The sequence below is a fragment of the Schistocerca serialis genome, chromosome 1 (assembly GCF_023864345.2).
Source record: "Schistocerca serialis cubense isolate TAMUIC-IGC-003099 chromosome 1, iqSchSeri2.2, whole genome shotgun sequence".
NCBI classification, from domain to species: Eukaryota; Metazoa; Arthropoda; class Insecta; order Orthoptera; family Acrididae; genus Schistocerca; species Schistocerca serialis.
Genome location: NC_064638.1, coordinates 632,750,394 through 632,776,984, shown reverse-complemented (window position 1 = coordinate 632,776,984; position 26,591 = coordinate 632,750,394). Strand labels below are relative to the sequence as shown.

At 41.7% G+C, this 26,591-nt stretch overlaps 1 protein-coding gene across 1 annotated transcript in view; it reads right to left on the bottom strand.

Moving 5' to 3' along the window:
• Positions 1-26,591, bottom strand: part of LOC126419775 (nephrin-like) — a gene marked incomplete at its 3' end in the record, with an annotated part of 483,228 nt that overhangs the window by 115,522 nt on the left and 341,115 nt on the right. Inside the window, exon 5 of the mRNA XM_050086987.1 lies at positions 11,333-11,536. Coding sequence (XP_049942944.1) covers positions 11,333-11,536 — 204 coding nt within the window. The remainder of the gene's footprint in view (positions 1-11,332; positions 11,537-26,591) is intronic.

Sequence of the window (26,591 nt, the reverse complement as noted above, 5' to 3'; positions counted from 1 at the left end):
GACTTAACATCTGTGGTCATCAGTCCCCTAGAACTTAGAACTACTTAAACGCAACTAACCTAAGGACATCACACACATCCATGCCCGAGGCAGGATTCGAACCTGCGACTGTAGCAGTCGCGCGGTTCCGGACTGCGCACCTAGAACCGCTAGATCACCGCGGCCGGCTACAAACAATCTACTAGACGAACATTAATTAAGATTCCGTAAATATCGCAGCACAGCTTCTCCCTTAGTAAAGATAACAGACGACGTGAAGCTTGACCTGGATGCGTAAGAGGTGACTATCATGTGCTTCTTAGACTTCAGCAAATCCTCTGACATTGTCGACTTCGACATTTTTACTTGCCAATATTAGCACCCTACATTTCTCGTCCAGTGTGGCGGAATGGTTTCATTCATACCTGACTTCGCACCAGCAAAGCGTCATATCTGGCACCATAAAGTCACAGTGGAGGCAGTTAGTATCAGGTGTCCCTCAGGGTTTGGTATTAGTGCCTATACTCTTCTCCCTCTGTATCAAAGACGTGTTATTAATTTCGTACTACTGGAAATACCACATGAAAGCTGATGACCTCTAGCTGTATGTAAGTGTAAAACAAATAACCCAGAAGAAAGATATCGACAGTATCAACACTGATTTGTGTGCACTATCAAAATGTGCGCAAGATATAGGGTTACAACTGAACCCATCCAAAACCCAAAGAGTACTATTTGGTCAATCTATGCTCATTAGCCTAAAAAGGGAAACCATATCATCTTTGAACCTAAATGGGAGAAATAACAACCTCTCTCCTTTAGCAAAGAATCTAGGACTAATAATGAATAAAAATCTAAATTGGACTAAGCACTTAACTGCAATGTGCAAGAACGCATCAGCATGTTTCAATGCCCTACGAAATTAAAGAATACTCTTCCCCTAAAGAACCTTGTACAAACACTTATACTTGTTGTTATTGATTACGGTGATGTTATCCTGAAAGGCCTAGCTCAGGATGGCTGATAGGGGCTGGAACAGGTTACGAATGCCTGTGTTTGTTATCTGTGTGGTGTTAGAATCTTTGATCATGTTTCACCACCGTACTCACAGATGTCCTAGCTGCATGCCGACAAGCGCCGATATTTCCATACCCTCTATCTTCTCTGGTGTCTTATTATCTTACACTGTTCCTCACATTTCTCCACGACCATAACGCCCTTCTCTGAACAACACTCATGCTCTTCAGAGCAAAATCCTTTCTGTCCCATTGCATGGCTCATCCACTTTCTCAACGTTCTTCTCAGTAGCAGGAACCGGACTCTAGAATAGCCTCCAGCATTATATTAGATAACTGGGTAAGATCTCCAGCTGCAGAAGACAGTCAATGACATATCTACTAAAGCAGCAATAATGATTTCCGTTGCCCCTCCATGCACTCGTCCCCCTCATATATTCGTCTTTCCTACCAGATCTTTCTCATTTTCTTGTACTCTTGCCTAGTGCAGTCTCCTCAGATTTCGTTTCCCCAGAACGTGTTATATCAGAAAGCATCTAGTTCGTACAGCTATAAAGTCTTTTAATATTTATCTCTATCGTTAATGTTATTATTGTCATTATTATTATTATTAATATTTTCACTATATGTGGTTGCAGCAACAGATGTATAAATACTGACTGTATTATGTTTATTAGTTCATGGTATTATTTGTGAAAATTGTCACTAAAGACACTCAAATCATTTAAATAAAAAAATGAAATAAATACCTGAATATGTGGATTTGATCTTCTTGGTCCTTATTCTTTCTGTTCAGAATGTCTTGAGAAAAGGTCATAAATGTACACTACTGGCCATTAAAATTGCTGTACCAAGAAGAAATGCAGATGATAAACGGGTATTCATTGGACAAATATATTATACTACAACTGACATGTGATTACATTGTCACGCAATTTGGGTGCATAGATCCTGAAAAACTAATACCCAGAACAACCACTTCTGGCCGTAATAACGGCCTTGATACGCCTGGGCATTAAGTTAAACAGAGCTTAGATGGCGTGTACAGATACAGCTGCCCATGCAGCTTAAACACGATACCACAGTTCATTAAGAGTAGTGACTGGCGTATTGTGACGAGCCAGTTGCTCGGCCACCATTGACCAGACGCTTTCAGTTGGTGAGAGATCTGGAGAATGTGCTGGCCAGCGCAGCAGTCGAACATCTAGAAAGGCCCGTACAGGACCTGCAACATGCGGCCGTGCATTTTCCTGCTGAAATGTAGGGTTTCGCAGGGATCGAATGAAGGGTAGAGCCACGGGTCGTAACACATCTGAAATGTAACGTCCATTGTTCAAAGTGTCGTCAGTGCGATCAAGCGGTGACCGAGACGTGTAACCAATAGCACCCCATACCATAATGCTGGGTGATACACCAGTATGGCGTTGACGAATACACGCTTCTAATGTGCATTCACCGCGATGTCACCAAACACGGATGCGACCATCATGATACTGTAAATAGAACCTGGATTCATCCGAAAAAATGACATTGTGCCATTCATGCACCAGGTTCGTTGATGAGTACACCATCGCAGGCGCTCCTGTCTGTGATGCAGCGTGAAGGGTAACCGCAGCCATGGTCTCCGAGCTGATCGTTCATGGTGCTGAAGACGTCGTCGAACTGTTCGTGCAAATGGTTGTTGTCTTGCAAACTTCCCCATCTGTTGACTCAGGGATCGAGACGTGGCTGCGCGATCCTTTACAGCCATGCGGATAAGATGCCTGTCATCTCGACTGCTAGTAATACGAGGCCGTCGGGATCCAGCTTGGCGTTCCGTATTACCCTTCTGAACCCATCGATTCCATATTCTGCTAACAGTCATTGGATCTCGAACAACGCGAGCGGCAATGTCGCAATCCGATAAACCGCAATCGCGATAGGCTACAATCCGCCCTCTATCTAAGTCGGAAACGTGATGGTGCGCATTTCTCCTCCTTACACGAGGCATCACAACAACGTTTCACCAGGCAGCGCCGGTCAACTGCTGTTTGTGTATGAGAAATCGTTTGGAAACTTTCCTCATGTCAGCACGTTGTAGGTGTCGCCACCGGCGCCAACCTTGTGTGAATGCTCTGAAAAGCTAATCATTTGCATACCACATCATCTTCTTCCTGTTGGTTAAATTTCGCGTCTGTAGCACGTCATCTTCGTGGTGTAGCAATTTTAAAGGCCAGTAGTGTATCACAATGAAGTGAATTGAATTGAATCGAATAGGGCTTTTGTACTCGCATTATGGTTTTCAGTATCAATGAAAGAAGACTGCTTGAAACTCATTTTATGAAAAACTTGTAGATGGTTTATCGAAAATCATTGCGCTTTATTGCAGGTGCCTCAGATAACGTGTGAGGGAGCGCGACTGCGACACGCGTCCCGTGCGGCCCTGCTGGGGAGACGCGGCGCCGTGACTCCCCGCCGTTAGCGTCCGCCTGGGCGCACGCGTTAGCAGCGATCGCAGCTCGGCTCACGATTACAGGCCACCGCGCCGGCCGCATTTTCATATTACGACTCATTCCGCGCCACGCCGCGGCACGCCACGCCACGCCGTCACTCGTATACCTCCTTAATGGCGGCCGGCCCTCTGACGTGCCGCGGCAGCGGCCTCAAGGCTATTGATTTAGAAGAATAAATCTGGCGAACTGTAAAATACTGCAAGGCAGCACGCCACCGCTGTAAAGGGAAACATTTGCAAAAGGGCTCCCATGTATTCTGTAGAGTTTTATCAGATAAGGTACAAGCATTACTGTGCCCCTTGCGAGACGGAGCCGGTTTACCTCGTAATGTCCGCGTTCTCAGCGAAAAGCGTCGGTGTCCTCGCTTAACAGCTCAGAGACATAAAGGAAACTAGCAAAATTACAGTCAGAATCACATCTCCAGTGATGTGTAAAGATAATATGTTAACTTATCAGCTCTGACAAGGTCTGTGCTCACTAATGTCGTAGAAAAAGCATGCAGTTAATCTTAATTGGTAAAAGGCACGATTTCTAAATCTCATCTTCGGACCTGCTTTTAGCAGTCGAGATCATACGAAACACTTAAGTACAGAAAGGCATCCAAAATATAATGCGTCCTTCATCACCAAGGAAGATAAAGTCAATTTTTTCAGGTCAATTTAATATACTAGAGATTTGACAGTGAGGAATATTTCACGAGTTCGATCAGATTGACCTTCGCGATCTAACGTGCAGTGTCTATAACAACCTTCTTACAAAGATCTATTCTATTAAGATTGTGTAAAACTATGTTTTCACGACTGATGACTTTGCAGTGCCTGAAATATGGTATACACGGTACGTACTACAGTCTCGGCTACTGAATCACGACCAACGTTCATTTCATGGGATCTCTCGTAGATAAACTTTGTTTTCATCCTTATCATTAATACAGCAACAAATTTACACATCGCTTGCTCTAAAGCGGGCAGTTAGGACTTGATCAATATGTCTATTACGGAGTATCGCAAAGTTCTGTTAATATCGTTTTCCCTAGTCGTAATCACGAGGTGAACTAGTTGTTAGCATTTACTGTTACGCCTTTATGCCGTTTCATTTGAAGGCAATAATCCGTTTCCAATATGTATCTAGCTTTGTGTTGGACAAAAAATGGGATGTTCAAAATGAAGTCTGCTGGCCCGTTAGGCTGCATCGTGATCTTCTTCGACCGTCTGAAATTCGGTGGAACACCTTTCCAGATATCGTACAGTAGTCAAGATATTTTCGAGAGAAGCTCGGTTAAAATCTCAAACTGATTCAGGTTTTCAGTAGTTTATCCAAAACAGCTGAAGAGGGGTGATTTCTGAAACAGGGCGATACTGATTTACTCGGGAATCGTTTTCTAATCCAAAGTGGTGCTCCGTGTGGCGTCAATACAACGATACGCGTTAGAGTTTTGCACATGGATGGACCGCAAGCTGCGGTCGCACCGCTCCACACTGACAAAGAGCTACGGAAGCCTCGGACAATCCGGTTGTGACGTCACCGTATGCAATGGAGTATCTATTACAAGGGGTGAGGATCAAAATTTTTCCGTTTACATAAAGGCATCCAAAATATAACCACTCCCAAAATTTGTGGTGTAAGGACTCTCGGCGTTCGTAACGTATATTTGATAGCTTAATGTTGGCTCCGCAATGGAATTCTCGTGCCTACGAATGATTAGAAATACCCTGCCATTGACACACCTACACTTAGGGATTTCCATAAAACGAAGTATCGTGCTGTAGTTTTATTTCACATCAGCTTAGCAAATAAAACAAATTATTCCTGTCGGGATGCTACTACTAGAACTTATCACATCTTGGATCCGTAAAAGAGTTATACTCAGAAAATATAAGGATTGTAAAAATTTTATTTGTATGAAGTACATAATGTCACATTCCACCCTAAATGTAATTTCAAAATTGACATGACATATGTCTGACGTTCTTTAGACGACTTTCCCTTTTATTATACGGACGCCTTGTTGGTTGGCACTGGTTAGCGGTGGGCAACAGAAGATTGACAGCCTGACTGGCACTTTCAGGAATAGTTCAGTGGACAAGCAAATGGGGCTAAAAACGTTTACTGGATATGAGTGTATCTGTATCTGTCGAACCGAAGTGTTCCTATCATCTATTGAGATACAAGCAGTAGTTACACTGCATCGATGATCTGTTCATTGGGGCGTCGGCCGCTGGGTAGACATTTAGGTGGCGCACCTGTAATTGTCTACACAGTGGACACAATATGCTGTTCGCAAACTCCCAAGGCTGAAATTACCTCATTACAAGACAGAACACGAGTTAAAATTTAACCAGAAACGAATTTAACTCAAGTATTCTTCCGCAAGGAAGCACTTCAATGTGCGTCAGACTCCACAGAGAAGTAAAGAATCGTCACTCAAATAAAAGGAATAATGACTTCGTTTACAGATAAACGACTCCAGGCGCTCCGTGTGGCGAAATCTCAAAATCTAATCGTCAGATTCTCCGCTTTGGGACTCACCAGCGGAGTCTGTAGGTCGATCCCCGGAAGCAAGTTCCTTCGTTCTGTCCTCGCAGGGAACAGTGTCCCCATGCCGTACCCAGCTGCCTCCTGGACACGGGACGTCTATGTCTGCGCTCAGGTGACAAAGCCCAGCCGCCGTCACAGAAACACTACCTCCCTCTATATGGATCATGAATCTGCCAGTCAGTCGAATGAAGCTCATACTTCTGTCAGACGATATTCTGGATGTTTCCATTTCCCCTCCTCAATCCTTAGCACACCGTCAATCAAACACACGTTTCTGGTTTTCGGTGGGTAGCGTGTCCCTGCCCATCCTGTGGGAAGATTCCTGAGAGATTATATGGCGACCGTCGTTTGACCGTTTGTGGCTCCGTGCGTTTGTTCACACGAAAAGGACGTCTTTTCGCGTGGTTCCACCCAGGACGCTAGTCTGAACTTTTCCTTTTGGTCCAACAGAGTGCAACCTCCTGCTCACAGTACCGGTGTCTGCAGCCTGTAGCGTCGTAAACGCCGTCTCCTCTCTCTCAGGGTAATAGACATCAGCCCCTGCAGAACACATGGGCTCCCCTCCAGCCTCTCTTTAGCCGATAGCAGCTTCTGGGGTATGGGCTGCCCACGTCACCCTTTCTGCCAGCCACAATTCCAATAAACTCCCAGACAGACAATACTACAGTAACTGTTAGTACGTGGTGTTAGCCGATACTAGCCAGTGATTAATAATCTGATATTACATTGTAAAGAGTGATCTAACATAAATGGAAACGAGTTTACAGACTACTAAACGTACAGAGACAAATTCTCACCGTTTTACAGTTGCCTCATTTAATGTACTAACATCTTTCTGTTCAATTGGGCTACCAAAAGCGCACCCGAACATTAAAATGAATAACAATGAATGAAATACCATAATTAAAACAGTGGAATGCATTATCCAATAACACTATATTAATGAATGCTAATGAACTGTCTTTTGCATCCATACATAAATATCAATAAAAAGTGACAATCGGTATCGAAACATAAACATAGGAACAAGTTTGTGAAGCTTTGGTTGCGTCGGTGCGGAGAGAATATCTGATAATGGATATTGTCCATTTCCGTTATAGAAGCTGTAAATTTTCCAATGTCATTGACCTCTGACATGATCTTCTGTCATGTAACAGTTCACATTCCACAAATCGTACTGTTCGGAAGCAAATGGATAGCGATGTTAACGCTGTAGACTATTGATGAAAAACACTTGCGTGAAGTCTAACGTTTCTACATTTGAGTACTGCCACTTGGTGGTTGTACCCGTCCCTGAAGACAGGTTTTCTGCTTCGTAGGACTGACGGCATCCCCTGCACTTTGTGAAAGAAGGTCGAAGATTTGAGTCTGAGATGCTAGAACTGGAAATACACGAAGCTGAGTTGACATCCCTATGGCAGTGCACTCTTTGTTCTCTTTATTACCATTTACCCAGATAATAGGCACTTTCGACTTATACGGTAATCAACTCAACTGCAGAATTCACATCAGCACAATAGTATGTGTCATCACGCGGGTAAAAGTGATAAAGGCTTCGTATAACTGTAGAGAACTGGCATCATGTGAATGAACCTTTTACAGCTCTTTTCTTCCTCGGGGACGAACATGATTCTAGTATAAGACACACTTGTTGTTTCCATTGCGGTATACATATCTGGTAGCTGATCTCGAGTTTGTGACAGTACTTTAGCACGTATCATCAATTTGTAAATCCTGCATGATAAGAAAAGAAGTATACATCGTTTCCATTTTTCTGAGAATTTTTTCCCATACATTTATGAGACGGAGAGAGGCGGTGCTGTGGTTACAAACTGGACTCATAGTCAATAAGACGATGGATCCAATATCTGTGGCCCATCCAAATTTCGATTTTCTAATTAGCTTAAACTAAAAGCCGAGATAGTTCGTTTCTGAAAGACACGACTCGTTTCCTTTACTTTCTTCCATAATCCGACCTTGTAACCCTGATGTTAAGCTATAACTTCCCTTTTCATATTTCTATACTTCCACGCTACGTACTTGCAGACATTATTTCCACGCTTCTAAGGATTAAGATGGTTCAAATGGCTCTGAGCACTATGGGACTTAACATCTCAGGTCATCAGTCCCCTTGAACTTAGAACTATTTAAACCTAACTAACCTAAGGACATCACACACATCCATGCCCGAGGCAGGATTCGAACCTGCGACCGTAGCGGTCACGCGGTTCCAGACTGAAGCGCCTAGAACCGCACGGCCACACAGGCCGGCGGATTTAAGAGATATTTGAAATATCGATTATATGTTAATGAGTGAAATATTATTCTATTACAAGTTTCGGTAACACAGGGCAGAAATTAAGCTAGTTTGAAAATTTTACTCATGTGATTGCTCCTCGAATTGAGAACGACGTAGCTGCGCGCAAAGTGATAAGTGGATCCTTACGAGAATTTTCATGTTTTGTCCCCTGCGACCCCTCTGCACTACCATCTAACTTGAAGAAGCACAGATGATAATTAACTTCTAAGCCAGAAATAATTATATTACAACGTTTTTCAGGCAAGATCGAATCTTCGGAGTAACGTATGGAGTTACAGAGCCAGTCATAGATTAGTTGAACAGTTCGTGGCTCTTACTCATTCCCATATGAGTAACAATTAAAACTGGGAAATGTCCTCATCAGTTTATAGCAATAAATACCATTGTCACGCTGACTAAGTATTATAATTTTAGACTTGCTTTAAAAAATCATGTCTTCAGCCTACATAGTCTGAAAAGTTGTTTAAATAACGATTTCATTTACCGTGAATTAATGTTTTAGCTCTAAAAGAGTAAAAAAAATTAATGTTAAATGGACTTGTTAATTAGTAACAAAATTGGAAATAACATTTTTTAGTTTATTAAAAGCGCGCTGCGGAAGTACCTAAACGTCTACTTCAATCCCACTCACATTCACTAACGATGTTAATAGCTAACGTAGGATAATCTGTATGATTAAACGTATTTGGTGTATAATGTCGAAATTAACAATTGGTTTTGTTATTCTGTGTGATTGTCACTTGTGAAGTATTCGTATGCTGGGTTATCTGAGCCACAGTTATTCGTAACACCCCTGTGAGTGCACGACATAGTAGCAGCGCGAGCTTCCTTCTATATAACTGGCGTTGTCAGCCGCAGAATATAATCTCTGTTTCAAGAGAAGTACGGGCTCGAACCTATACCAGAAAGAAAGGATTATTTAGAAGATGTTCGTAATTATTCCAAACATATCGAATAGTAACAAAAATATTACAATTAAAGATGTTTTTCTGAATAATTTACATAGCGGTTGTAGAAGTTGGTAGTATTTTTTTCCGACTCTTGAGGAAATTACCAGTTAATATCTCCCTCTACTAATATTTGTTCACAAGGAGTCACAAATCTTCATTAGCTCAACATTTAATCTTCACATATATTGGCATTGTGCCAGATTGAACTACAGGCTTGCAGAATCTGAATTTTATTCCAACGTCCACCAGGAATGCTATATAACGTACATGAAGCGAAATGTCAACCTATGGCTGTGAGAATAAATTAAATCTTCTTGAGTACAGCGCACCGCTCGTGCTATTGATGGGAACAATCATATCAGGTAGTTACGTAGCAGAGTCTGGTATTCTTACAGGAGCTGCATAGTACGTGATGATACTATCGACAGACACATTTACAAATCATCAAGGTCTCTTTGATTATGTTGGTAGGAAGGTTTCAAGTGTTCACTGGCAGAACTCGCGTCTTAGGTATTGTATTACAATATAAATGGAACATTTGACATAGCAGTATTGTACATTCTGCACAGTAGAGAATGAAGATGCATCAAGTGACGTACCTAGCCCATAATTTAGTAAGTACAGAGAAAGCATTCGGTGATACTTATAAAATATGAACAACGTCTGCTTTCTTTCCCTGTTTAATGCCTTAGCGTTCATTCAGTGACATGCTGACCTATGCGTTTATTATAATTGTACGAGCGCTTTTCTTCTTCTCATTTTATAAGCAACACGCACTGATATTATACTGAGCTTCCAGAGGAACCTGTCATAGTACACGAGGTGGCATTTTTCATACTTCTTCAACAGTATGAGAATGAAGTCCGAAGGAGTGTTAAATAATTGAGATTGATTAGACACTGATGTCTGCAGACAAAAATGGAAACTGCTCTTCCGTTAAATATAAAAACAGTCAATCACTCCGAGGAAGGGGTGAGTATTATGTACAACATCTGTTAAATAAATTAAAATTTAGCGTTTACGTTTCTAAACATAATTTGCAACATTCCATTAATTTTCTGTGACCTCCACAATTGCGATTCATGACGACTTAAGTAGTTTTGGAAACCATTACAAAAGAACGCCTTTTTCCTGCTGAGAGGTGGATTGTACCATATGTTAACATCTCGGGCAGTACTGAATATAATAATCGTAGTAGCTTACATTCCATCATGATATGAATAAGATTTGTGAGTGCTGCGAATATTGTCAATTTGCCTTAAATGAAATGTAAAACTGCTAGTTCTACAAAACTCAGAAATGTATTATCTCATGACTAAAATACCAGTGAGTCTTAAAGGTAACCAATTAACTCACACAAATACTTAGTTTTAAAGTTTATGAGGATGTGAGATAGAATGATCAAACTCAGTGGCAAGTAAATCAAGTGGCATTCTTGGTCTTATTGGTTGGTTACTGGAAAAATACAGTTCACGAAAGAGATAGCTTTTAAAACTATGGTACGATCCACCCTAGAATGTTATTCAAGTATGTGCGAACCAACGGGATGACAAGAGATACTAAATGTACAGAAAGAACGACACCATGAATGAACGCGGTCACATTTGACGCTTGAGAGATTGCCATGCAAATTCCGCAGAACTTGATCTCGCAGGCTATCTCGCCTAAAGAAGCTATTTGAAGTTAACAATAAAGGAATTAGAGATATACTCGCAACCCATACGCGACATTCTCGTACAGTTTGTGAAGATAAGATTATACACGGATTCCTTTAAGAGCCTCACTGCATGTGCTAATGGAAGGGAAGAAACCTAATAGTTGGTAGAATGGAAAGTACTCTCCTTCAGTAATTTGAAGAGGCTATGGAGATAGGTACAGAAGCGGCAATACCTTTCGACAAAGCGATCACTGTTACAAATACGTTGCAAGAGGGACACTTTGCATCATATTCCTGATAGCGCGGTCATGCAGCTAGCACACTTTTATTTGAACTGCTCGTGCCTCTGGAATACGAGCAGTAGGTGGTGCAGTACTCACGCAGCAGGTCGAGCTGCAGCGCCGCCTCGCGCGGCTCGGTGAGCGGCGTGTTGTTGGCGCGGCAGGCGAACACGGCGCCCAGGTGGCGGCGCGCCACGCCTCGGAACGACACGCGGTTCTCGATGACGTCACCCACGTTCTGCTCGACGTCCGCGTCCAGCACCTCTCCGTCCAGCAGCCAGCGCACGCGCGGCTCCGGCTTGCCTGCGTCACACACAGCCCTCAGCGTCGCTCTGAGGTGCAACAGTACTGCAGCTTACACAGAGCGTCATTTTCCGTGACCTCTTCCGTCGCTGCACAAGACAGTCGCATGCAACGTCAGTAAATTTCTGTCGTATGGCAATTTTATTACTCTGACATTAAAATGCGTTTGATCTGAACTGGACATACTTGTCAAAGGGAGTTCCCTGAAATTGTTATTTATATAAAACGGACTCATTTTCTGTATGTCCGTTACTAGTTTTTATAATTTCAAAGTTAAGGGTTTCGGCCAGTGTCACTCATCTTCAGACACTTTAAACAATATTAATTTTTTTAAGAGCGTCGTTTTTATCTGACACGGAAAGCCTCAGCGTGATGCCACTTGCGCCCTGATATTTGCGTACCTCTTTCCATGATTGATTAATTGAGGACAGAAGACATGTTCTTAAATCATTTTTAATTGTACTGTCCCTTCATAAAATATGTTTGTCAACATAAGAAACGCTCTGTAATTATTTATGTTTAATACTCCGTGATTTTTATGTGTAAATTATATAGAGATTACATTTTAAAATCCGTTAATACGCGGAGAATTGTAAAACCCAACAGGCTTTATATGTCAATGAAATTTCTTTTTTAATTTTAATACCGATCGAAGGCATACAATCATTGCTTAAATATTTGACAGTGAAGCTGATAGTTCCGTTCGGACTGATTACTCTGTGCTTACGAGAAATGGTACCTTATAGAACGTTTATGCTGTAATTCGACAGAAACAGTTTTCGCTCCCTTATTTTCATATTTACTCGCAGTACTGAAACTGGATGACAGTGTCCATATCCGGCCAATTTGAAGTAATAAAAACAGCGATCGACAGACTGAAAAGATTGCATTTACAGTATATTTCCTCACAAATTTAAAATAAAATCACAGAAGTAAGAAAAAAACTCAAATCAAAAAATAAAACTACGCTCGCAATCATGCTTTCGTGAGCATCGCAGAACTTTGACCAGTACGTCGGAAGATGCTAAAATTATCGTTATCGGTAAAATATGTTCTGTGATTTTGAGACTGTAATATGCCTCAAGTATCAAACTTGACAGGAAGGACTTATTGTATCTCAATAGTCTGACAAGCATCCACTAAAAGTTTTATTGAAGGTATTTCAACAGTAAGTATACGGTAGCTCATTAATACAAGAAAAATACATATTTTTATGTTATTAATACCAATATGAATGCCAGCTTCTTGTTACATCCGTCTGAAATTACATCTGATTAAATGCAGGGTACTGAATGAATATTTCAGAAAAATATTTTCACTGCTATATGTAGAACTTTAAGTTGAGACTCACAGTTAAAATTCTAAAACTGAAAAAATAAAATACTCATAATGACTGAAAAAACCATGCTGGATTGCAACAAAAAGAACCAACAAAAAATGACGCGGTAATACTTCTCAGAATGTAGAAATTGGCTGCCAACTTTAAAAAACGCTTACTCATCTTTGATGCATTATGCAAAACTAGTTTGTCATAAAACATTCACAGCTGGTCATGATAATGGACACAGAGCATTGTTTTCATGACTTCTATTATTTCAAGTTAACTTTCATAGCTAAAGCTGGACAAGGTGTGTCTTGAAAACTGCATTTTGTGAGCGAGTTTGGTCAAGTGTAGCCCTGGACAAGCAGTCAATTAGCGGAATATCAGAGACTTCCTGAAGCTACTCCCAGACTGGACCTTAGTATCTATTTTTAACGGGCTACAATTGACCCCTGTCACCGCGTTTGACACAATATTGTGCAAGCATAGGAACTAGTACTTTCCCTCTAGGTCAGGAACGTTGATGCTGTGGTAATAGATTCTCAGTCGTTTCAAGAAATGAATGTTATATAATGCCCCCAGATTCCATCAGGTGGCAAGTGACCCCTCTAACTCACCCTTTACCCTTCTGAATTCCTGTAAACTCCTTGAACATTTTCCGAATTAACTCTAAATTGAAACTCGACTTCAATATGCGTGTTTTCTGTTGATAGTTTAACTTGAATAAAAACACATTAATTTCTTTCAATTTATGCTTATTTCTAAGGTATGCTAATTCCTGAAAGTATCCCTATGGTTTTGTGAGAATTCTAAGAATTTAAACTGTGGCACCATGTAGGAAGACATTTATTCAGTTTCCGGATATGCAAACCAGATAAGCAACGTGCCTTACTTACTTCTTACAGCTGACATCAATGACATGAAATCAGAAAAAGTAAATGCTTGCCTCTAAAGTTACGAGTGAGCAGTATTAGCAAGATACGCAGTTTACAGAAAAAAGTTCTTCAACTAAGACCACCTATACCAACAAACGATACAATAAATAAATAAAATAGAAACACGTATACATGAGATAGAAGGTGACATGAAACATCTCTTAAATATACAGGAGACAATTATTGAATAATATGAAAAAAAATTTAGTTAAAAACTACGGTGTGCACATACTTTATTCAAGATGTATAAGTCGCTAGATATACTAGGATTTAGGTTACGACATATTAGATATACATGCCATCATTGGCGATGATGTGGCGAAGACCAATATCGAAATTCTGCATGACCCGCTGCAGTGTCGGAAGATCGATGCTGCTATTGAACGTCTGAATGGCTGTTTTCAGAACAGCAATGGTTTTGAGGTTATTACTGTACACCTTGTCTTTAATATAGCCCCACAAAGAGGAGTCGCATATGTTCAGATCCGGAGAATATGTCAGACAATCGAGGCCCATGACAGTGGCCTCTGGGTACCCCGGAGCCAAAATGCGGTCGCTCCTTGTCGAAATCTGGGTCACTTTGGATAATGGAGGTGAAATCATCTTCCAAAACCGTCACGTACCGTTTGGTAGTCACCGTGCCATCAAGGAATTTCGTACTGATTACTCCGAGACTGGACACCATGTTAGCGTATTGTCATATCGCTGGCTTTGTTGTGGAGTATCTTTGCGGCCAGCCGCGTCTGTAGTGAGCCGAGGACGGGACACGAACCTGTTGTGTTGTGTAGTGTGTAGCTCTGCATGCAAGAAGCATTGTTAGTATTCAGGTTGAAGTGTTGTTACAAGTGCTACTACAAGAAAGTGGTTAAATATGGAAGTAATTCAGAGGAAAGTGCGTCAAGATGTAATTAAAAATGAGTAGTGCCGCCGATAACGTATTTGTGTATCCTCTCGTTGCGTGTCGTACAGTATCAATCATCCGCGCCGTGTACGGACTCCCAGAATGAACTGATGTGAATCAGTAGAAATTAGTTACCATAAAAGAGTGTAGTCAAATGCCAGCGTCTTGTAGCGAGCGTGAGGACGTGCGTTCGTCCATCGCGTTTCCGCATTATCAACAATCAGCCGCGTCACGACGGTTACACGCACGCTCGTACAAGTGAGAACTGAGAACTGAAAAATTAGCTTTTCGGACAGTGTTATATCACTACTAGTGACAAGGAGGACTATTATTACCAGATATCTGTGTGTGTGACGAGCGTAAGAACTTTCGTTCGATCATTCGGCTTCCGCATCATCAACAATCACCCGCGTCCTGTCGGTTACGCTTACGCTCGTCCGCATGATCTTTTTGGACTGTTAATCATCAAGATTGTTAATTGGGATAAAAATTTACGATTTAGAGTGTAAACAGTGCAACCTGTGATTTCCACATCGTCTCATAATGTAGATGTACATACCAGACATAGGACAGTGTTGTGTTTTAACGTTGAGTGGCTCCCCTAAACCCGCTTGCATATTTCGATAGATAATTTCAGGCAAGCCAACAGCAGTGTGGAGCCGGGCAATACGACCTCCGCGGGATTATCAGGTACGTGGTGTGGACAGGGCGCACGGTCAAGAAAAGCAACGATCACAAAACGAGAAGTCAGTTTAAAGTACCCCACCCATTTGTACTTCCGGGCGTGTTACAACCACACAGTCGCCCGTTGAGGGTGAAGAGACATCTCGATCGCGAAATTCGGATTCTCAATCCTCCAAATGCGCCAATTTTTTAGTGGACGAACCTAGCCCAAAGTGGGCTTCGTCACTAAACCAAATCATACTAATTTCCAATATTCCTCGCAGCCAACAGCGCAGTTTTAACGTCCTAACGCAAATCGTCCAGAAGTTATCATGATTTTATTTCATTTTGTTCAGTAATTGACACCCTGTAGGTACTCAACATATTTAGGCTGCAGTTGTTTTATTTAAAGCGAAGGAGCCGAAGCAACCGACATCAACAAAAGTATAGGACGTAACAGAATGATGTCAATAGACGTCGAAAGTGTACTCAGACACAAACTGAAGGTGGAAAACCGAGACTGGAAACATCGTCCACCTGATCGCAAGTACTTTTGCGATGAGCGAGGATACGTTGGGCCGTTTTTAACATTCAGACTGCTGCCGAGTCCACTGTACCACTCTCTTCAGGACACCCTGAGAATACCATCTAGTTTGTCGGTAACTGGACAACCATAAGAGAGGCTTGGAGCATAAGCAATTCATTTTCGAATACACTTAGTTGTCTAGGTATATGGGTTGCTGATGCAGAGTTAAGGTCCACATTTAGAGGATCGTGGCCCCAAATGTTGCTATCGAGAGGAAAATGTAATGCAACATGTTCTGGTGTACCAACATCTGCATCTGTGTCAATCTGATTCTTTTTTTTTTCGATGCTATGGTGGTGAAGGAGGTTGAAATGGCGTAGGCCTTATTTGCATTTCTTTTATGGTTTAATTTTTTCATAAATGTTGGCTGGTAGGCACGTACTGATTATCCAGGATTTTGGGGACGAGATTACGATTAAACACAAATAAGTTTCGCCTTGTTGTCTACTGAACTGAATGAAGGAATATTCTGGTAATATAATTTCAATTGCTTCAATCAACCTTAGATGCATACCTTCCTACTGAGTTATGCTTTCGTATGTTCAAACTGCATCTTTCACATGGTTTCTGATAATCCAATAATGGCAGTAAGCTGTGTGTACTATGTTACAACCTCACAGCGGGCAATGGTAGTTTAGAGGGCATATTTATAAGAGTTCTCTTATTAATCACTATTAAGACTATTGTATTGAGGTGAGAATACGTATCTACATATATATAGCTTCTGCGAACGAGGTTACTCTTAATTTAAGGATGGGATGTAGCGTATCTGTCAGCGGCAGAAACAGATTGTCGTATGGACAAATACTTAGTTTGTTCTTCACACATTACTGGTGCACTATAGACAGAAAAATTGTGTATGTGGCCTCTAGTTTTGCTAGCAAGTTCCTTGAAACCGTAAGTCGTCAACATATGGGACGACTGCGCCTAGGATTATCTCGCTATCAGCTAAGGTTAGAAAATGCACGATGGCTCTATTCACGACATTGGAGCGAAGAAAGAACCTTGTGTGTTGCCTTGTGTATTTTCCACTCAACAGCTCTCCCTTCACAGAAGTCCGCAAGACTGTTGTAAGGCCAGTTCAAGGCACTGTGTCAAAGGAAATCTTCACTATAATAAAACTCCAGTGATGGACTGTCGTGTTCCTTGAATAGAGATCGAACGCAGTTCAAAAACTGCTTTTTAGAGTTTGAACTGACCTTTGAAGAAAGAATCCAGTTTATTTTGTGTGTCGTAGTTTTTGCACGACATTTGCCCATAATGTTATGTGTGAAAAAACAGCTGTAGAAGCAGCGGGAGGATACAGGTAGCCCTACATAAAAATTATTAGATTTCTTTCGTCGTATGGAATAGTTATACTTAATGTCGTCTGTACAACCAAATTATTCTTTTTCCTGACATGCTGTAAAGAATAAATATTATATATGGCACATGGTTTGATATCGAATGCAAGAAGATGATGCAAGTTGATATGTGGCTGGACGAAGTTATCTATTTATATATACCATGTATCCGACATACGTTAATTAATCACACTTAAAATTTTGAATTAGGGATCCAATGACTACAAAATGAAACAAAACAGTCACTTCCTTTTATTCTGCTTAAGTTATTCGCGAAAGAGTCGGTGAAAAATGGAAATATTAAAATAATAAAAACTTAGCTCATCTGACACAAGTGGTCAGAGGGAGGTTTTAATAATTGTTGAAGTGAAATAACTGCAATTATAAGGATGCACGGCCATTGTTATGATGTTCACTGAAAAGACGGATAGTATTACAGAATCAAATAGGCTACACCTGCAGCTGGAACCGAAAGCAGACCGATCAATGAAACTTAATGCAAGTCTTCAAAGTGAAGGTTGATGTAATTGAAATACTGTTAGATGTCTTAAATGCAGCTGAAGTGTTCGCATAATCGGTCATTGGTAGCAGCAATGAGCCTCGTCAGTGAGAAAGACGAAATCCGTCAGAAATGTCTCGAAATCTAATGAGACATCGGCTCAGGTGGTGTAGCATGCTGGTGGAAGTGATGTCAGGTGATAAGGACTCCCAAGATCATGACTCCCGAAGACCAAGTAATTTCTGATCGAATGTTTACTAAAAGGTAACCTTGCATTGCCAAGTTTTGCGTCCCTTGCTGTATTCAGATTGGCTGGGCTCCAATTTTCAAGCAGCGACTGGTAAAAAAGCTGCTTAGAATAAGCCAGTCCCCTTTCCTGGGGCATCCTCTAGCCAGTTTACCAGTAACGTGCATTCTACCATTTAAGACACATTCTTTCCATGTTCCTCTGTGACCAACTAGATGGGTCCTCATCGGCACAATCAGGCATCTCTGCCTTCTAGTCTATTTATTTTTGCCATTCCGTACGATTATTATGTTGTGTAAATATTTGTTTTTCATGCAGCGAAACACCCAGTGGCGTCTCTCACTTTCGAAGGCCGCAAACTGAGTGTTTCCATTTCCTTTTCGAGATATTTATATGTGGTGTTTTTTATACTTTCCAGAGAAAAACTCAACTTTCTATTTTTGCGCACAATAGTAGTTTCTGCTGAAATACATTCCTCCTTCTTCCTCTCCATGGGTTGTTAAGCGGTCATGTGAAATCCAGTGTGTGTCACGCCATGATACCCTAGGTGCCACAGCGCGGCATTGCAGAAGGCTGTCTGGTGTCGTATTGGCCACTGACCTGGGCCACTCCCGGCCTGTTAATCCCAAGGGCGGTAGCTTGCTTTACTCTCCTGGCAGTCCGACTGTTTCTACATCGTCTCTAATCTTCTTTCAACGTCCCTTCATTTATATAAGGCATGCAAGTCCGAATGAAAAAGTAAATGAATAATGTTACATTAATCGGTTACCGATAAGAACTTGTACCGGTACCACTTTCCTCAGTGCAGCTTAAATATTACAACTTTGATAAAATTGTAAACACTCTACTGGACTGTTTTCGGGAAAACGGTTGTATAACACTGATGACATCCATGTAATACCTGATGTAAAGCTACTGATGACTGCAAACCGCTTTCAATTCAATGAATAGGTACAAAGCCACATTTGCGTATGAACTTCTTAATAAAGTACTTTGTAATAAACATTATCTTTCAATATCAGGTTGAGAATTTGATCCTTCTTAGGTTGGCTTATCTGAGTCATATAAATGAGCCAACGGTCTGTTTGATCACTGGTTGGTTTCATGCTTAGGGGAAATGTCGTTAGCTCCTTTTGAGCAAACTTGCACTGATAGGAAATGTCCTTGATTATAAGCTTAATGTATTCTGTCTCCCAATTACAGTTCTTTTCCTTTCTTTGGCTCCCTCTAGTTCAGTGGAAGTCTGTCTGCTCTTCCGCCAAGTTCTTTTCTTGCGAATTCTATGCAAATCCCAACTTTTATCTTATCAGTCCACTTAATTTTCAGCATACGTCTGTAACACCGTTTCTCAAACGCTATGATTCTTATCTTTTCTGATTTTTCCCACAATCCGTAATTCCTATCCGTACAGTATTTTATTACAGACGTAAATATTTAAAATTCCTTCCTAGAATTAAGATCTCTTTACACTAACTGAAAATTAATTAAGGCATGTTAATTGTCAGTGTATCTTCGTACATACACAAACCACTAGTGGCCATGTAAACAATTCAGTGTTTCCATCATCTGTGGCTTGTAGGATGGCCACCAGAGTGCATTAGTGGTTTTGGTGTTCAGTGTTGTTACCGCATCTGGTAAGGAATACAAGAGGAGTGAACAGCGTCATGTTGCTTCATTACTGTGAAGGACACTGAAAGGCTGCGTACTGATGTCAGACACCATTATCAGCACTTGACACAGTTTGAAAGGAGCGCCATTGTGGGTCTCCATTTGGACTGCATAGGAGCGTGAGGGCAGACATAGTTGTTTAGTTGTTGCCAAGGTTCCGGTCACCATATCTGACTACTACAATGGAGGATCGTCCCATCCTGAACCTAAAATTTCGCACTCCCCCCCCCCCCCCCCCATTATCTACGCCTGTTATCCGAGAGCAAGTAACGGATTCTCTGAAAGCTTCCCTGTCACGTCGCACCATTGGTCGGAGGCTGTCAGCAACTGGACTAGGCAACTATCTTCACATCCGCAGGCTGGTTTTAACACCACAACAGAAGCATCTGTGTGTTTGGAGTGGCGCCGTGAACGAGACTGCGATGATTGTTCGTAGATGAATCGCAGTTCTGCACTTCAATGAATCACGATTGTCGACGAGTTTGGTGGCTACCTCAGAAGATGTCTCTTTCTTCCAATGTTTTGAAGAGGCGCAGGGGTGTTACTCTCAGTGTAAAGGTGTGGGGAGCCATCGGGTATGACTTCACGTCATGGGTGGTTGCGAATGAGGTAAATCTAACGGCAGAACGCTAACTCACTGACATCTTCTGCCACATGTGTTACATCTCGTGTGACAGTTAAGTAGTGCCATTTTTGAACAGGACATTACTCATCCACTCATGGCACGCGTCTCTACGAACTCTCTGCGTGGTACTGATATAGACCTGTGGCTAACAAATGACTCCAGGTCTGTTCCGATAAAATATGTGTGAGACCAGCTTGGACGTCAACTTCGTCGCTGTGCCAGCATCCAGGATTTCAAGCATCATTTACTACATTTGTGTGCCAGGTTATCTCAGGAGAGGATACTGTGGCTTTACGACACACTTCAAAACCGAATCAGTGTATGTCCACAAGTCAGAGTGGGTGTAACGTCATATGGATGAGTGGGATTATAGCGCCAAGTTCGTTATAAATATGACTCACTAAAGCAACATCAAACAACCTCAAAGCGTTTAGTGCTTTTTTTTTCTCTCTCTCTCTTCTGGGTGCTCCACATTTCTTGTGAAGCAGTGTATTTGCTACGGTTTGCTCGTTGGTTTGTTATATTATGTTACCAGCAACAGGAGGATGCTGTGCGGAAATACGCTGCGCTTCGCTTCTCGACGTAAGGGGAGTCCATAACAACATTGGCGCAGAGGACGTCTCAAAATGTTGTCAACAGATTAGCATAGACACATTGGTATATTCACTCCGTCCCTTGCACTTTGTAACATTCATTATTTCGTTTCATAGACAATAAACACAGCTGTTATTTTACAAATATAGCTGTTGAAAAAAGAATATTTCCTTCAAGAAAATGAAATTTTACAGGAAACGATGGTGTGGGTCAGTTACTAGATACTGGAAACTAACATTCTTCTGCACTGTATGAGATGATGTCCGTTCGAGGAATACCTGTATCCTCATATGTCATATTTATACACCCACCCGTAATGTGAACAGTTCGAATTTCCTATGACATCCTGCGAGCTACATTTCGATCCCACCGTACTTTATCTCCCCTTTTTTTCTGTAAGCAATGAATGGAACGCAACCGCATCATCAAAGAAGATTACGAGACAAATGTTACAGTATCAGCTGAAATACGTGTTCAGATCAGTACCTGGTTAACTTCGTAGTTGAAAAATACCTACATGAAACCTCTATCACACTCTTTTCGCGGGCCCTAAGCTACGAAAGAGGTTCTAATTTCAGTCATAAAGTCTTATCTACAGGTTTCGTGACTCTCACTCACGGCTGTACGTGCAATTTAGCTGTTATCTCGGTGCTTCAGTTCATCAATATGGCAGTTAAGTCGCTATAACGATGTAATTATCAAACAGAGAACTGATAATTGCATACATTTGTTCTCATCGCCAAGTTTGTTACGGTTGCTAGCCGTTGAGATTTATCGTGCAAAGCAGTCGTAAGGCATTGAGTCTCGGAAGAACAAGCTATGGCCTCGTTAAAAGGCAAATCGTAATTCCGCAATGATACGAATAGGAGAAAAGAGCATCCTGGAAACTGCGAAAATTTGTACGTCGTTCACGTTAAAAGATACTTCTGTCAGGAATACCAGTAGACGATGTTATCGATGTTGTGACGTAATCAGTTGCACTTCTAGTGCCTACCAGGTAATTCAAAGATTCACCATTTCGAGTTTATCCATCTGTTTCTCTATATGACACAATTCACTAAGTAATGGAATAGTTTATTACTTGTTACATTGTCTTTCTACGAACTTTTAATATAGTTGGGTACTTTAGTGTTAATGACATGTATATTTTATTGAAAACAACATGGAAAATGCTCTCCAGCGCTGTACAACACGGACTGAATGGGTGTAACGAATAATTTAAAACGAAACAATCCACTGTCGTATACAGGCAGTGCTATGATTATGTGTATTGCATTGAAAAAACTACAATTCTTTAGACATACGCAACATCTTGGTGCTGCGTGTACGTTCGTGAATCTCTGGATTAGAAACACATTACCTGATGGCGGACGCAAACGTAAAACACGATTCTCGTGAAAGGCCATCGATGAAGACAAGGAAAGGAGGGTCTGTTTAGACCACTGCTATATCTGTTGAAACAGAGTGTAACAGTATTAATACTGAAGAACATTCCTTCAAAGCATAAATGTCCATTGATATATCCATCCAGTTGGCTGACGACCGCCGATTGTCTCTTGTCATTACTTCAGGAACACTGGGAAACGCTCAGAATTTATGAACGTTGGCAGACATTAACCATATGACTACATTTGTGTATCGAATATAGCTGAGCCTCGCGTCACACGTGAATCTTATACAAAGCGCCTGCACTCACGAACATGCCTTGTCAGTAATGGAGACAGGTTGTCGTCGCTGCAACAGTATGAAATAAGCAGACGTACGAAAGGCTATCAACAAGGTACGAGACTAGCTCTCTAACTTCGCCATGTTCCCGAAGCTGAAGATCCAGTTCAAAGATTCGCCGTTTTGTCACCACTGCGGAGTTCTAGAGCGAATGGCAGAAATTGCTTGACACGTATCGAAAAGAAGACGCTAGGAGACATTTCAGCAGTGACAGAAACACTGCGAGCCCTAAGTATTTGTAAAAGATGAGTATTTTGAAGACAGTTAATATTTGAACGTAGATACGTAAGAAAGTGCCCTCTTGTAAATAGTGTTAGCTTGGAAACTTTTTGATACCCCCACGTATCTGTACATTCTCACACCGTCATCCGTGGAATGGTGGCCAACCTTCATCTTCACTACTCAAAATCTTTGTATGTAAGGTTGCGTCACAACATGCAAACAATCCATGATATGGATATGTTGTCTGAAGCTGCTTACTTACTGCAACAGAACAGAAATACCGCGAAAAACAGGATCATCGCTTACTCAGCGACGACTCAACAGTAGACAATACATCACATGCCAGACGTTAAAATGACATAAAATCAAAGAACGTATGAGAAAAATTGATACATGCCACATTTAAAATTTCTGGCGTTCACGAAGCTCTCTAAGTATCTGATGTAGATGTTGATACATTCATTTTGATTAAACATTATTCAGCTGCATTAAACTTACGTACAGTATAAGTGTAAAGGGTACATCGATCGGGAGCAGTAATAGTCCAGTGCCAGTTATTAACCGTGGTTATTAATAGCTGATGAACTGTAACCATTTCTTATTCTATTGTGCACAATCTGATAATTAATAATCAAATTAATAAATTTAGAAACATATGTGACAGTAAAATACGGACACTGCATGCATAACTACACACGTTAAAAAACGGAGATCACATTGCAGTAATGAGGAAAGAAAGCTGTGACCTGAAAGGAAGTAGAGTTTACCCATTGCCACATGCATGTTATTGAATGCTGACATCGAAGTACTGGAATGTGAATGCTCACTGTTAAGTGGAAAGCTATTTCAGAATGGCAAGCCACTCCTGCTTATACTCCCGTGTATTTCCAAGCGAAAAGTTTACAAACGCTGATAGGCAGTGAAAATTATACTGCGGGTTTGCTCAAGCAAGCACACAGCTTCCCGGTAAGCCAGCAAACGAAGGACTCCATAATGCTGATTCCCAGATCAGCAGGCAACACTGTCATGACGCGTTCTATTCGGAGATTGTGTCTCTAACGGAAGCTAATCGCTGAACAGGAAATGCTGTAGAACTAAATACCTCTTGTTTGTGACAGACTGGACACAGTATTTCTGTGAGAAGAGATTTAGCACTGCTAACGCATCCAGAAAATGTGTCAGCCTCAGTAAGCTGAATTGATACCCACCCGTTTAAAAAGGTACAGAGAATCTAAAATAAGTACATCGTGCTGGCAGATAAAACCATTGCATGAACTCGCGTTTACTGAAGCTATTGTTTATCTCTATCTTTGTAGACATTACAATTCATTTGAACGATTGTACACATTTATTTGTCACTCTAAAATTATTAATTTTCGATCACCATTACGTACGTAAAAACTATATAGGTTTGGCTGTAATGTGGTTGACTCATTATGCATTACTAAGTGAGAGTATTCTGCGTTATCGAACAGCAATTTTAGACAAACGTGTATAATCTTACACAAGTAGCTCATTTCGAGCTCTACAGAAGTTTTCAAATGATCTTACAAAGGCATAGTGTTAGAGATATCTGCAAGGTTACTCTCAATTTGTTACGCCAGTTGTGCTAATGCCCGTAAGCTGAAAGTTAACTTTACCACGAAGGTTTCTGAAACATTTAGGACAATAAAAGTCACAAAAAGAAAATGCCGAGTGAGCGATTAATAATAACAGTACTGTCGAAGTCATTGATGTCCCAGCAGTTTGATTACAGTGAAAGTAAATATGAGGATATTAGGGAGCAACAAGAACATATATCTGTGTTACAACCTCACGTGCACATGGGTGTAAGATATGAGAACGACCGAAAGGTTTGGGAGAGAGGGATGACTCACATTGCAGCCTGCAGATAAACACAGGCAAGTGTGTCACTGAGTTTATTACATCGGAGATACACAGCGAGCCTTCCGCTGAGCTCGGTGATGGCACCGCACACCGTGCCAATGCCGGAATCTGCAGCGTCGGCTCCCGGTTGCCCAACCTATCGGACGTAGCGCTCCTATTCACGCCACAGCTAAGTGACCGCCGGGTACGTGAACTGTGCTTCTGGCACTGAACAAAGCTGATTGCTCCCTCAAGCCCGACTCGTGGACCCCATCTCGAGCGACGAAGGGAAACAGCTGACTGCCTGTACATATCCGTTCCGACGCAGCTGTTACTGAATTTCTGTTTTAGGTATAGTTACAATGTATCAAACACTTACACTTCCCAAAGATATACAAATTGTTATACGGATACCATTTATTAGTTTGAATATCAGTCTCACACGTTCATTCATTTCATATTTCCTTGTTTGCTACATGAGACTGGCAAAGAAGTTGAATTCGGAACGATCTGTAATGAGTGGTTTCACTGAGGGTATTTCATCCCTCTCTCCACCTACCCTACGGCATCAACAACAAAACTAAAACCTCATCAAGTGGGCGACAACGCCTGCCGGCCCCCAGATAGGGCATAGCCACCTATGGTAAGCTATCATACACCAACAAGCGACAAACATCGGCAAGTCCCTGCATATCAGTAACACTGACTGGAAATTACCATCTGCTATTAGAGCCGACCAACGGCCCACAGCAAGGAAACCGACGAGGTCGCCCACTGACTCACAAACAATTCGCTAACATTACCCTACACTGTGCATCCGATATACGACCTATCGGACACAAAAACGATAACAAACCTAACTGTTGCAGGTTACTGACGCTGATCGAGAGTTCAACACCGACACCCAGCGGCAGCCGCCGAGCAACAGCACCGCACAACGTCAAAGGTATCGACATGCATGATACCCACCGCTAACAAAGCCTACGCTTGCACGACCTATCGCAGGCTCTTACCAATCGACCTAACTATCGCAGAAGTTTTTTCCCTTGGATCTTGGCTTGGCACTTTTTTTCCTCTGACCTTCAAACCGCCACCCTTCTTTCGACTTCGACCCAATCTATCTCCAGATAAGCGCGTGTTAATTTAACCTTAACCAGACGTACGCAAACATCGCAGTGCCCACATCCTGCGACATCTCACTTTAATGAAACCTAACCCTTATGCAGAGATGGCAGTAGACCTTTTTAGTTGGCCATCATGCCGGTGTGGGCGTGGAGGGGCTCTACCTTAGGGAGCGCAGTCAGCAGCATTTGAGTGAGCTTGACGACCGCGAACCACTTCGTCTACGGAAAGGTGAACGCCGTCAGTTTCCGGTAACCGGAAACTCTATGCGCTCTGGCTCTGCAGGTGACAGCGATGCAAAATACTATCGTACTCAATCACCAGGTAACGGCTATTTTACTCGCCCTTAACAAGGCCCTTAGAACTAGTTGGAAGCGTTATAGTTTCAGAGATGTAGACATATAAACAAATGGGGCTCTCGGTTTGTTCTTTCTCTTCTTACATTGTTTTTTGATATCCAGTAAGCGACGTGTTATCAGATTGTTTTGCTGTAGGGACTGGTGCCCCTCAAAATAATGTTCTAAGTGTGTTCCCTACTTTCATCAACTCGCGATAGCATTATCCTGTCAAGTGGTGTCTACTTGTGCATGATTTTCCAATCTAGATGTTCTAGTTCAGACTTCCAGTTCTGCCAGAAGTGCTCCTGTAAGCCAGCGGCCGATTTTCAACAGGGCACTAAAAACAGCTATTAGTTATCGCCATAAATATGTGAATACGTCGTTTTCCCTAGTTCTTGTT